The 12,651-nt window shown below is 53.3% G+C and overlaps 1 protein-coding gene across 1 annotated transcript; it reads right to left on the reverse strand.

Annotated features, from left to right (window-relative positions):
- Window positions 1-551: 551 nt before the first annotated feature.
- LOC105465123 (phenylalanyl-tRNA synthetase subunit alpha) lies at window positions 552-11,561 on the reverse strand. The gene is made up of 13 exons (XM_011713408.2): window positions 11,376-11,561; window positions 8,112-8,249; window positions 7,929-8,027; window positions 7,732-7,850; window positions 6,430-6,522; window positions 6,210-6,338; window positions 6,017-6,132; window positions 3,172-3,256; window positions 2,986-3,085; window positions 2,721-2,889; window positions 2,532-2,609; window positions 2,214-2,328; window positions 552-972 (listed from the first exon to the last, which is right to left on the reverse strand). Exons 1-13 carry the CDS (start codon window positions 11,520-11,522, stop codon window positions 834-836), a joined length of 1,527 nt encoding a protein of 508 aa, XP_011711710.1. The 5' UTR covers window positions 11,523-11,561; the 3' UTR covers window positions 552-833.
- Between the last annotated feature and the right edge of the window lie 1,090 nt (window positions 11,562-12,651).

Genomic DNA, 12,651 nt, shown 5'->3' on the forward strand with positions numbered 1-12,651 from the left:
CAAAGTGCTGGGATTACAGGCTTGAGCCACCGCGCCCGGCGTTTTTTTTTTTTTTGAAACAAGAGTCTTGTTGTGTCACCCAGGCTGTAGTGCAGTGGCACAATCTTGGCTCACTGCAACCTCTGCCTCTTGGTTCAAGTGATTCTCGTGCTTCAGCCTCCAGAGTAGCTGGAACTACAGGCGCTCGCCACCATGCCCAGCTGATTTTTTTTTTGTATTTTTAGTAGAGATGGGTTTTCACTGTGTTGGCCAGGCTGGTCTTGAACGCCTGACCTCAAGTGATCTGCCTGCCTTGGCTTCCCGAAGTGTTGGGATTACAGGCGTGAGCCACCATGCCTGGCCTAATTTTTTAATTTTTAGTAGAGATGTGGTTTCACCTCTTTGGCCAGGCTGTTCCTGAACTTCTGACCTCAAGTGACCCACCCACCTCAGTCTCCCAAAAGTTCTGGGATTACAGAAGTGAGCCACTGTGCCTGGTCCAGTACCCAGATTTTTGACCATCAAGTGGCACACTGAGCTAGGGGGACCCAACAAGACATGTCACCCCTAAGGAAAGCCACCAGATGGGGGCAACTGCCCACTTTATTAGACAGTAGGTGGCCCACAGGTCTCCTCAAGGCCCACCCTCACAGTGGACACACCACACAGGACAACAGAAGGAACCTGCTACCTGGTCCTCTGTCCCTGGGATTCTGGTTCTGGGACAGGAGGGAAAGAGGAAGGTGGGGGCTGGCCTCACAGAGGCCTCATAAATACAAGGTCACTGGCCAGGGATGCAAAGGAGTGCAGCAGCAGGGACTCAGGGAGGATGAGCTGTCCTAGACTGGCCCATGTCACGCAGCCTCCTGTGTGGGAGGGGGCCTCGGCTCAGCATCCAGGCGGCACAGGGGACTGTCGTACACCATCTGCAGGTTTACCTTGTGGCCCACCAGGTCCCGGATGTTGTTGATGCCATATTTGATCATCGTTGGGCTTGTAAGAAAGGGAACAGAGTTTACCATGAGGTCAGCACATGCATTCTTTGGCTTAGGATGGCTCCCATCTTCCTCAGAGGAAAAGTTCAAGTTCTCCCCATGACCCATAGGGCCCTGCGCCAACTGCTCTATCACCTCTCACCCTCTGCCTTCAGCCACACCAGCCTACTCGTGCTTCTCCTAATACAAAAGGCACATTCCCACTTCTGGGCCTTTGAACTGTGACCACTACCTAGAACACCCTTCCCCAGATACTCTCACAGTTTACCCCTTTATCTACCTCCAGATTTTGCTAAGATGGCACTTCTTCCTCCATGATGCCTTCACTGACCACGTAGTTGCCTTAGCCCTCCCTATACCACTTACTGCCCTGGTACACACTTGTGTCTTTATTTGCTGAGTGCATTTGTTTTTTGAGACATAGTCTCACTCTATAACCTAGGGTGGAGTGCGGTAGCACAATCTCAGCTCACTGCAACCTCCACCTCCCAGGTTCAAGTGATTCTCATACCTAGGCCTCATGAGTACCTAGGACTAGGACTACAGACACACGCAACAGTGCCCGGCTAATTTTTGTAGTTTTAGTAGAGACGGGAGATAGAGTCACACTCTGTTGCCCAGGCTAGAATAGAGTGCAGTGGCATGATCTTGGCTCACTGCAGCCTCTGCCTCCTGGGTTCAAACAATTCTCCTGCCTCAGCCTCCCAAGTAGCTGGGATTACAGGCACCTGCCACCACACCTGGCTAATTTTTATATTTTTATTAGAGACGAGGTTTTGCCATGTTGGTCAGGCTGGCCTCAAACTCCTGACCTCAGGTATACACCTGCCTCAGCCACCCACAGTGCTGGGATTATATGCATGTGCCACCACGCCTGGCCTGTTTTTATTCTTTGTAGAGACGGAGACTTGCTCTATTGCCCAGGTTGACCTCAAACTCCTGGCTCAGACAATCCTCCTGCCTTGGCCTCCCACAGCACTGGGAGCTACCACACCTGGCCTGATATGCTTGTTGGTCTTGCTAGTTATCATCCTTCTCGCTCCACTGGGACCCCAGGTTCAAAGGCAGGGACATGAGCTGTCATGTTCACAGCACGGGGCCAGGTGTTCAGTTTGTGCTTACTATGAAAGTTTTGTCCATTGGATGAATGAATGGGTGGTGCTGAAACCACGCAGGCCCCTATGCCTGGAGAGTTGTTTGAGGCAGCTGGACACCCAGAGTTTCCACCTGGGCACTTACCGCTCCAGGGAGAGGCCCCAGGCAATGACCGACACATTCTCGGGAAGCCCCATGGGCAGCAGCATCTCTGGACGGAAGACCCCCGAGTTTCCGACCTCCACCCACTTCTTCAGGCCTGTAGGGGCAGGACAGAGAAGACAGGGGCAGCGCGTGTTGAGTTTCTGGGCACTGCTGGTACAGGTTCTGAGTCTGGTGGTGAGCTTGGGAGGTGGGGTACAGGTGTGGTGGTGGGGTACAGGTGTGGCAGTGGGGGGACCCAGGCTGAACCATGGTAGCCTGAGACCTCCCTCCCACCCCAGTACGAGGGCCCACCCTGACCTTGGTGGTAGCTGAACACCTCCATGCTGGGCTCTGTGTATGGGTTGTAGGCTGGCTTGAAGCGGAGTTGCGTGATACCTGCAGGGAGTAGGGGCGGGCAGGAGAGCAGGGGTTTGGAGGATAATGCTGGTGATCAACACACCCGCCTGCTGCCGCACCACCGCTGCCCACCCCTGCCCCCCTGCTCACCCAGCTTGGTGAAGAACTCCCGCAGAACGCCCATGAGGTGGCCCAGGGTGAGGCCGTGATCCGCCACCACACCCTCGATCTGGTGGAACTCAGCCAGGTGCGTGGCGTCCAGGGTCTCATTCCGGAATACGCGGTCGATGGAGAAGTACTTGACCGGCGTGAAGGGCTTCTAGGGGTGACAACCGAGCCAGGCCCAAGTATGGGTCAGAAGGTCCCTTTGACAGCACCCTCTCCCCACTCTGGCCCCCACCTGGGCCAACCGCACCTTTTGGGCAAGGCGATAGAGTGCACGGGCGCTGGCTGATGTGGTGTGGGTACGAAGTAGGTTTTTCCGGGCCTCATCCAGCTTCCAGGTATACTTGTACCTTCAGGAGGGAAGGTGGGAAGTCCATGCAATGGCCCAGGGGTCCCCAGCTTCCTTCCCTTCCATACCAGGTGAGTCCTGCCTCACCCCTGTGAGCCGTAGCCGCCCTGAGAGTGGGTCCGCTTGACCCGCTGGACGTAGTCCATTGGGAGCTGCAGGGCCTCAGCTGGATCTGGGCAGGACAGAGCAACATCAGGTCAGTCAACGAGCATTTCCCTTTCTTTTTTTTTTTTTCAGACAGGGTCTCACTTTGTTGCCCAGGCTGGAGTGCAGTGGTGCAATCTGGGCTTACTGCAACCTCTGCCTCCCAGGTTCAAGCGATTCTCGTGCCTCAGTTTTCTCATTTGTGTGTATTTTTTTCTTTTTTTTTTTTTTTTTTTTGAGACGGAGTCTTGTTCGATCACCTCAGCTAAAGTGCAATGGCTCAATCTTGGCTCACTGCAACCTCCCAAGTAGCTGGTATTACAGGTGCCCGCCACCACACCTGGGTAACTTTTGTATTTTTAGTAGAGGTGGGGTTTCCCCATGTTGGTCAGGGTGGTCTCGAACTGCTGACCTCAGGTGATCCACCCGCCTCAGCCTTCCAGAGTATTGGGATTATAGGCGAGAGCCACTGCACCTGGGCTTTATTTATGTACATATGTATGTATGCATTTATTTATTTATTTTGAGGTGCAGTCTTGCTCCACCTCCCGGGTTCACGCCATTCTCCTGCCTCAGCCTCCTGAGTAGCTAGGGCTACAGGCGCCCACCACCACACCCGGCTAATTGTTTGTATTTTTATAGTAGAGACGGGGTTTCATCATGTTAGCCAGGATGGTCTTGATCTCCTGACCTTATGATCCGCCCGCCTCGGCCTCCCAAAGTGCTAGGATTACAGGCGTGAGCCACCACGCCTGGCCCTAACATGGAATCTTGCGCCACTGCCCAGGCTGGAGTGCAGTGGCACACTCTCGGCTCACTGCAACCTCCTCCTCCCAGGTTCAAGCAATTCTCCTGCCTCAGCCTCCCAAGTAGCTGGGATTACAGAAGTGTGCCACCACACCCAGCTAATTTTTTATATTTGGTAGACATGGGGTTTTACCATGTTGGCCAGGCTGGTCTCAAACTCCTGACTTGAAGTGATCTGCCTGCCTGGGCCTCCCAAAGTGCTAGGATTATGCCACTGCGCCCGGCCTTTTGTTTTCTTTTTTTTAAGGTATAGAGTCTTGCTCTGTTGCTTGGCCTGCAGTGCAGTGATGCAATCATAGCTCACTGCAGCCTCAAACTCCCAGGCTCAAGCAATCCTTCACCTTAGCCTCCTGAGTAGCTACAACTACAGGCATGCACCACCATGCCCAGCTAATTTTTTTTGTAAGATGGGGTCTTTCTATGTTGCTCAGGCTGATCTCAAACTCCTGGGCTCAAGCAATCCTCCTCCCTTAGCCTCCCGAACAGTGGGATTATACCCACTGAGCCTGGCCAAGTTTCCTTCTTTGTAAAAAGGGGTAATAGTAGTGCTTCCAGTAGTTGGCAGGAAGATTAGAATAGTGGCTAGCATGTGATGAGTGCTTAGTAAGTTTTGGGTGCTATGACAATGATGACAAGAATGATGTTGCTCCTCCTGGCCAGGTAAGTCGGCACCCAATGACCTCAACTGCCCTCTTGGTCAGGAAGGCCACCCCATTGTGGGAAGTCATTCCATTCCGGACAGTGCTAAGGGCAATGAAAGAAAGAAATGTGACAGAAGAATAAACACTAGGGGTGAAGGGCTTCTGTAGAACTGGGGGTGAGCCTGGGAGTGTTAGGCTGGGGCCTGTCTCTGGTGACACGTGAGCAGAGGTTTGAGGCTGCAGCCTGCCTTGAAGATCTGGGAGAAAACAGCTCTCAGCTGAAGACAGAATGTCAGCAAAGGCCCTGAGGTGTGCACAGCCTGGAATGCTCAAAGAAGACGTGCAGGCAGGCAGGGTGTGGGGGCTCACACCTGTAATCCCAGCACTTTGGGAGGCTGAGGCAAGAGGACTGTTTGAGCTCAGGAGTTCGAGACCAGCCTGGGCAACATAGAACAAGACAAAACAATACAAAAATACACTAATTTTTAGCTAGGCGTGGTCGCTCATGCCTGTAATCCTAGCACTTTGGGAGGCCGAGGCAGGAGGAATACTTGAGGTCAAGAGTTCAAGACCAGCCTGGCCAACATGGCGAAACCCTGTCTCTACTAAAAACACAAAAATTAGCCGAGCATGGTGGCGGGTGCCTGTAATCCCAGCTACTCAGGAGGCTGAGGCAGGAGAATCGCTTGAACCTGGGAGGTGGAAATTGCAATGAGCTGAGATCGTGCCACTGCACTCTAGCTTCAGCGACAGAATGAGACTCTGTCCGAAAAAAACAGCCAGGTGCAGTGGCTCACGCTTGTAATCCCAGCACTTTGGGAGGCTGAGGCAGGCCGGAGCTTGAGACCAGCCTGGCCAACATGGCGAAACTCCATCTCTACTAAAAATACAAAAATTAGCCGGGCATGGTGGTACGAGCCTGTAATCCCAGCTACTCGGGAGGCTGAGGCAGGAGAATTGCTTGAACCTGGGAGGCAATTTGCAGTGAGCCAAGATCGTGCCACTGCACTCCAGCTTGGGCGACAGAGTAAGACCCTGTCTCAAAAAAAAAAAAGACTGGAGGTGATATAATGAGAACAGAGCTTGACACATTCAACAAGGATGGACTTTAATTAATTTTTTTAGAGGTAGACTCTTCCCTAGGTTGCCTGAGCTGGATTTGAACTCCTGGGCTCAAGCAATCCTCCTGCCTTGGCCTCCCAAATAGCTGCACTACAGGTGCACACCACCATGCCCAGTTCTAGACCTAATTTGATAAAATGGGATGCCCATCCTGTAAAGGCTCTACCCTGGCGCCTGGTGTCTCTCATGTCTCAGGGAGGCCCTAGGGGCTGACCCACCTCGAAGGAAGAAGGTATCATGCTGGTCACGGGCTGGGTGCTGCTGGGGCTGGAAGAGGGCGTCAAAGTTCCAGAAGGAGCTCTCAATGAAGTTATCGGTCGGCATCTCGGTGAACCTGGTGGGAGACGCGGCCTGACTGCCCTGCCTGTACCCAGCAGCAGCACCAGGCCCTGCCCCCAGCCCTGTGCTCACCCCATCTCCAGGAAGATCTGTCGGAACTGGGAGCGGACCTTGAGCAGGGGGTGAAGGTGACCGCTGTCGGGGAGGACACCGTGGGCCAAGAAGTTGTAGGGCTTGAAGGGCCGGTCCCGCCAAGAGCCACTGGGGGAGGATGCAAGGGCCTGGTAAGGGCTGCCCGTCCCCGCCCCCTGCCCCAGCTCCCATCCGCCCTGACCCTGGGGTTGACCCCTACCTAGAGATCATCTCTGGGCTCAGTTCTGTCTCTTGCTTGGAGATGCTGGTACTAAAGGCACTGCCTTTGCTCACCCAGTAGGTCTTCAGGGTCCTGTGGCCAGGGGAACAAAGGAGATGCCACTGCTATCTCCTCTTAGAGGACTTCCTTGATCTCCCGCCTGATGAGGATCCCCACGCTACCTACCAAGTCACTCTGCTTTATTTCCATCCTGACATTCATCACTACCTGAAATCCCCCTATGTGGCCATGTCCTGTCTCCCGTATGCACTTACTTATTCATTCAAAAAACGCTTATTGAGAACCTAATGTGTGCCAGAGTCTGTTCAAGGTGCTAAGTACACGACTGAGTGATGAAATTAGGGAAAGTCTAGCAGATTTATTCCGTGCCAGGCTCTGTTCTGCGAAAGTCTCCCCGCAAGTCCCTGAAAGAGGGCAGTTTTTTTGGTTTTCTCCTTTTCCTTTTTTTTTTTTTTTTTGAGATGGAGTCTCGCTCTGTTGCCCAGGCTGGAGTGCAGTGGCCGGATCTCAGCTCACTGCAAGCTCCACCTCCTGGGTTTACGCCATTCTCCTGCCTCAGCCTCCCGAGTAGCTGGGACTACAGGCGCCCACCACCTCGCCCGGCTAGTTTTTTGTATTTTTTAGTAGAGATGGGGTTTCACCGTGTTAGCCAGAATGGTCTTGATCTCCTGACCTCGTGATCCGCCCGTCTCGGCCTCCCAAAGTGCTGGGATTACAGGCTTGAGCCACAGCGCCCAGCCCCTTTTTCTTTTTTGAGACGGAGTTTCACTCTTGTGTACTTCAATTATGCATCCCAGCTCTAGTCTCTTCTCTCTGCCACTCTGTGTCTGCTCAAAGGGGACATTTGTTCTGTGAGAGGACAGCCCCTAGACCATCTAGGTTCCAGGAGCCTGTCCAGCGTGTGTTCATTAAACTTTAGACCACACTAAGGACAGTGAAAGAAATGAACAAGCACCAAAGATGAAGACTAGGGGTGATGGGCTTCATGGAACTCAAGAGGAGAGGAGGGGTGGCAGGGTGGCCTCTTTAAGCGGACGCAGGAGAGAGACTTGATGAGGAGCCAACTTTAAAGATCAGAGGGAAAACAGTTCTCAGCAGAAGGGTCCTCATGGACAAAGACCCCGAGGCACATACGCTTGACAACTATGGCATTAAGCGAGCTGGGAGGAAACTGGCCACACCTGTGCCTGGTGTGGGCAAGGTGTCTGTCTCCCTCCCACCATGCCTCCACCATGCCATGCAGGTGGTGGGGGCCTGAGCCTGCAGGGGGCACCCACTCACACTTCAGCCAACAGCTTCCTCTTCCTCAGCTCGCTCCTCTCCTTCTCCCCCAGCTTCTCAGCCTGTCCCCCCTGGACCAGTTGGAGCCGTCGCTGCACCTCGTCCTCCATGCTGTCCACCTGCCGGGATAAGGGGTGTGAGGGCCAGGGGCCCACGTGCCTGTCCACCTGCCCCCTGGCCAGCCCGCAGGAACGCACCACTCGGAACACCCGGGGCCCGTCGGCTGCACTCTTGTCTACCCGGATCCACTTGTTGGACATGGCCTTGCTGAAGCCCACTTTGCCACTGGGCAGTCGCTGGAAAAGAGAGGCTGCAGTGAGTGGGGCACCAGGGCCACCTTCACCCCATCACTCACTCCCCTTTCACCCCACAGCTCCTACCATAAGCTCGCTCTGGGCCAGGCCCTCCGGGGGGATGCTTCGAAACACACGGGCCTCATGGCTGCCCTCCCGGGCAATCTCCTCACCCTCCGCAGTAAGCTCCCAGCGCTTGGTGGACCGAAGTTCAGCCTCGATGACCTAGAGAGAAATGGCGGGGGGTGGGGGGTCCAGGCAGGGGTGAGGCTCAGAGTCAGGCACCCCCTTTCGGCAGCACTGGGTCCCAGGTTCAAAGCATAGCCCTTGAAGCTGGCTTCATATCCCAGCTATGCAACTTTACAGTCAAGTGGTCTCAAGGGAAAGACCTTGTTGTGTCTCCATTTCCCTTATGTAACACAGGGGTAATAATAATGGTAGTTTACACCTCCCTGGGTAAAGTATACCACTAAGGATGTTACCTGGCGGAGGACAAATTCTTACTGTCAGTTTTGAACCTGTGACAGATTTTAAGGTGAAAAATTAGGTGAACTGATTCACCTTCACATTTTTTTCTTTGTTTTTGTTTTCACTGAGAGGGGGCCTAACCCTGTTACTAGGCTGGGGTACAGTTGTGTGATCATAGCTCACTATAGCCTTGAACTCCTGGACTCAAGTGATCCTTCCGCCTCAGCCTCCTGAGTAGCTGGGACTACAGGCACGTGCCACCACACCTGGTTAATTTTTAAATTACCCTTCTTGTTTTTTTTTTTTTTTTTTGAGATGGAGTCTCGCTTTGTCGCCCAGGCTGGAATGCAGTGACGCGATCTCGGCTCACTGCAAACTCAGCCTCCCAGGTTCAAACAATTATCTGCCTCAGCCTCCCAAGTAGCTGGGATTGCAGGTGTGTGCCACCATGCTCTGCTAATTTTTGTATTTTCAGTAGAGATGGGGTTTTGCCATGTTGGCCAGGCTGATCTCAAATTCCTGACCTCGTAATCGGCCAGCTTGGCCTCCCAAAGTGTTGGGATTACAGGCGTGAGCCATTGCACCCAGCCCTTTAAATTACCTTTTTTTTTTTTTTTTTTTTGAGACGGAGTCTTGCTCTGTTGCCCAGGCTGGAGTGCAGTGGCTGGATCTCAGCTCACTGCAAGCTCCGCCTCTCGGGTTCACGCCATTCTCCTGCCTCAGCCTCCCGAGTAGCTGGGACTACAGGCGCCCACCACCTCGCCCGGCTAGTTTTTTGTATTTTTTAGTAGAGACGGGGTTTCACCGTGTTAGCCAGGATGGTCTCCATCTTCTGACCTCGTGATCCGCCCATCTCGGCCTCCCAAAGTGCTGGGATTACAGGCTTGAGCCACCGCGCCGGGCCCCTTTAAATTACTTTTTAAAGACAGGGTGTTGTTATGTTGTCCAGGCTGGTCTCAAACTCCTAGTCGCAAGTGATTCTCCTTTCTCAGCCTCCCAAAGTGCTGGCATTACGGGCATGAGCCACCACGCCCAACCTGTCTCCATGTTTAAATGTTCACATGTCAGTGCCCAGAATGTCAGACAAGGGCCCTGGAGGTACACATTACAAACAAAAACTGAGGTTCCAGGTCCAGAGTCACGAAGAAAAGGACAAAAAGGATAAATAGAGTGCACAGGACCTGGCTCCCACTTCGTTCTAATCCTACCTCTGCCCTTCATTTCCTGTGTGACCTCGGGAAAGTTGCTTAACCTCTGAGCAACTCTTCTCATCCATAAGAGAAAGGTGTGATGGGTTCTACCTCAGATGATTTTAAGGAGTAGCTAAATTAATGCTCAGAAAAAATATATAGTGCCTACCATGTGACAACTGCTGCATAAATTTTTTTTTTTTTTTGAGATGGAGTCTCGCTCTGTCGCCCAGGCTGGAGTGCAGTGGTGCAATCTTGGCTCACTGCAACCTCCACCTCCCAGGTTCAAACAATTATCTGCCTCAGCCTCCCAAGTAGCTGGGATTACAGGCGCCCACCACCACGCCTGGCTAAATTTTTTGTATTTTTAGCAGAGACGGTGTTTCACCATCTTGGCCAGGCTGGTCTTGAACTCCTGAACTCATGATCCACCCGCCTCGGCCTCCCAAAGTGCTGGGATTACAGGCGTCAGCCACTGCACCCGGCATAAATTCTAACTGCTATAATTATTTTTATGGCTATTACTGTCATTAGATTTAACCTTACCTCCTTATATTATTTAACTCTCTGTGACGTATACAAATGTCAAATCATATTGATCAAAGCACTGTCATCCAACAGAACACAGCTGCCTCTGCATTGAGGACTATGGGCTCTGCAGCCTGAGTCCCTAATTTCAAATCTGGGTTCATCGGCCTCTTCTATTCACACTGATTATGTTACTGACCATCAGTTGTCACATCTGCAAAATGGGAATAACATGGCCATCAGCCAGGATTATGGAATGAATTGGACAAACAAGCTGAGACCAAAGTGGGGCGCAGAACGTGAGCTCTAAGGATAAACAGCCCAGATCCTGGCCTCATGGATCTAGCCTTCTGGGTGGCCCACGGGCCCCTCAGCATCCTCCTCCTGTGACTCTGTCACTGTCTACTTGCCCAAGTCAGAAGGCTGGACTTCATCGGTGTGCCCCCTGCCTTGTCCTGAATCCCATGCCTTCCCCACCTCCCCCAAGCTGCCTTCCCATAGCCAGACATCATGCCATCCAGCTTGGGGAAGTGCCAGCTTCTGCTTTCATCCCTTCACCTCCTGTCCTGTCCCTGCCAGTTATTCCCAAAGGTGATGTGGATAGCACATTCATCTGACCGGGCTCTAGCTCCTGCTATCGCTCCCCAGTTCCCTCGTGAGGTAAAGACCTAAGAGGCCTTGCAATTACAGCTATGCTGGTCTCCCTCGCCGCCTGCCATCCCCGAAAATCCCGGCCACTGATCTCTAAAGTGGTATCACTTTCCTCTACAGAGAACCGACTCAGCCGTCACCTGCACCAGGCCGCTCTCCCTGACCCCCAAGCCTGGGTCAGCTGTCACAGCTGGGTCCCCTGTGTTCCCCCCATCACTCTAGTTCTTGAAGCACCTTCCTATAAGGTCGCAACCTGCGTGAGGGCAGCAACCGCGTCCTCCTCGTCCATTATCGTTCCCCCTACCCACGCTGACCGCGCCTCAATAAACGTTTATTGCATGAGGAACATCTGGGCCCTCACTCGTCCCACTTCCCGTCCGCGCATCCCGGGGTGGACACATATACAGCTACCCCAAACTAGGCCTGAGGGAATTTGGTCTGGACGTAGAGCCCTCCTGGCAAGGGGACCGTAGGTGCAAGGGCAAGGCGGCCCGGCATCACGGGCCCGGCTCACCTCGCCCAGTGCCTGAAGGCTCTTCACGGCGCCCACCACCGCTTGGTGCTCCATGCCCAGCTCAGCCGCCAGCTCGGCGCTGTCCAGGCCGCCATCGGACGCCTCCAGCCGCCGGAGCAGCAGTTCCGCCACCGGACCATCCGCCATGGCTGCTTCCAGTGTGCTCAGCGTGTCCTGGCCGGGGCCTGAGCCACCGGAACCGGAATCCGGGCTGTGCATCGCCATCTTGAATGTGTCTAACCGCAGAGCAGGGCTCAATGTGTCGTCATCTTGAGTGTGGCGACGGAGCCTCAGAAGGTGCACTGCACTCAGTTCGCACCTCCACCCTGGCTCCATCAGTGGCGTCTGGTTGACCAGAGAGGAAAATCGATTATCTCAAGGTCAGAAGCACCGCCCTGTTTTGAGCTTTATCTAGCCTCACTTCGAGCGGGCTGTGTGACCTTGGACTTAACCCTCTCTGGGTTACAGAAATCTCTGCCCTTCTGGTATTCTCTCTTGCCCTACGAGAGGCGGTGGGTGGTGGGCTCCAGAGATGGTCATTTTGGCGATCTCAGCTACTTTTAAAATTTCAAAGGAAGGCTGGGTAGGTACCATCCCTTTTTATAGAGGGGAAAAGGATTCATCTAGTAAGTCAAGGTGGCACCTAACCTGTGTGGACTACCTCCTATGTGGTAGTACTTAGCCCAGAACTAAGTACTTCACGTGTAGAATTTCATTTCTCCCCAAAACTTTATGATGTAGATACTGATATAACCGCATTACACAGATGAGAAAACTGAGGCTCAGAAGGTGGTATGACTTGCCCAAGGTTCTACAGAGAGTTGGTGGAAATTAAGCCATAAATTATAAACCTTCCAGATCCCCCACCCCTGTGCGCTGAGAGCAACGTCGGTGCAAATACTGCATGGCCTAGATTAGCACTGTCCTATAGAAATATAGTGCAAAACATCTTTCTGGGTTTTTTGGGGTTTTTTTGTTTTGTTTTGTTTTGAGACGGAGTCTCCCTCTGTCGCCTGGGCTGGAATGCAGTGGCCGGATCTCAGCTCACTGCAAGCTCCGCCTCCCGGGTTCACGCCATTCTCCTGCCTCAGCCTCCCAAGTAGCTGGGACTACAGGCGCCCGCCACCTCGCCCGGCTAGTTTTTTGTATTTTTTTAGTAGAGACGGGGTTTCACCGTGTTAGCCAGGATGGTCTCGATCTCCTGACCTCGTGATCCGCCCGTCTCAGCCTCCCAAAGTGCTGGGATTACAGGCTTGAGCCACCGTGCCCGGCCAAC

Source organism: Macaca nemestrina, chromosome 20, assembly GCF_043159975.1.
Source record: "Macaca nemestrina isolate mMacNem1 chromosome 20, mMacNem.hap1, whole genome shotgun sequence".
NCBI classification, from domain to species: Eukaryota; Metazoa; Chordata; class Mammalia; order Primates; family Cercopithecidae; genus Macaca; species Macaca nemestrina.

Bases quoted from the DNA above. Each gene is read 5' to 3' on its own strand.
- LOC105465123 (XM_011713408.2), bottom strand. From the start codon at position 11,522: ATGGCGGATGGTCCGGTGGCGGAACTGCTGCTCCGGCGGCTGGAGGCG. The intron at 3,086-3,171 runs GTGAGGCAGGAC...TCCCTCCTGAAG, and splicing joins GGCGGCTACGGCTCACAGGG to GTACAAGTATACCTGGAAGC. The intron at 2,890-2,985 runs GTGCGGTTGGCC...TGTCACCCCTAG, and splicing joins TCTATCGCCTTGCCCAAAAG to AAGCCCTTCACGCCGGTCAA.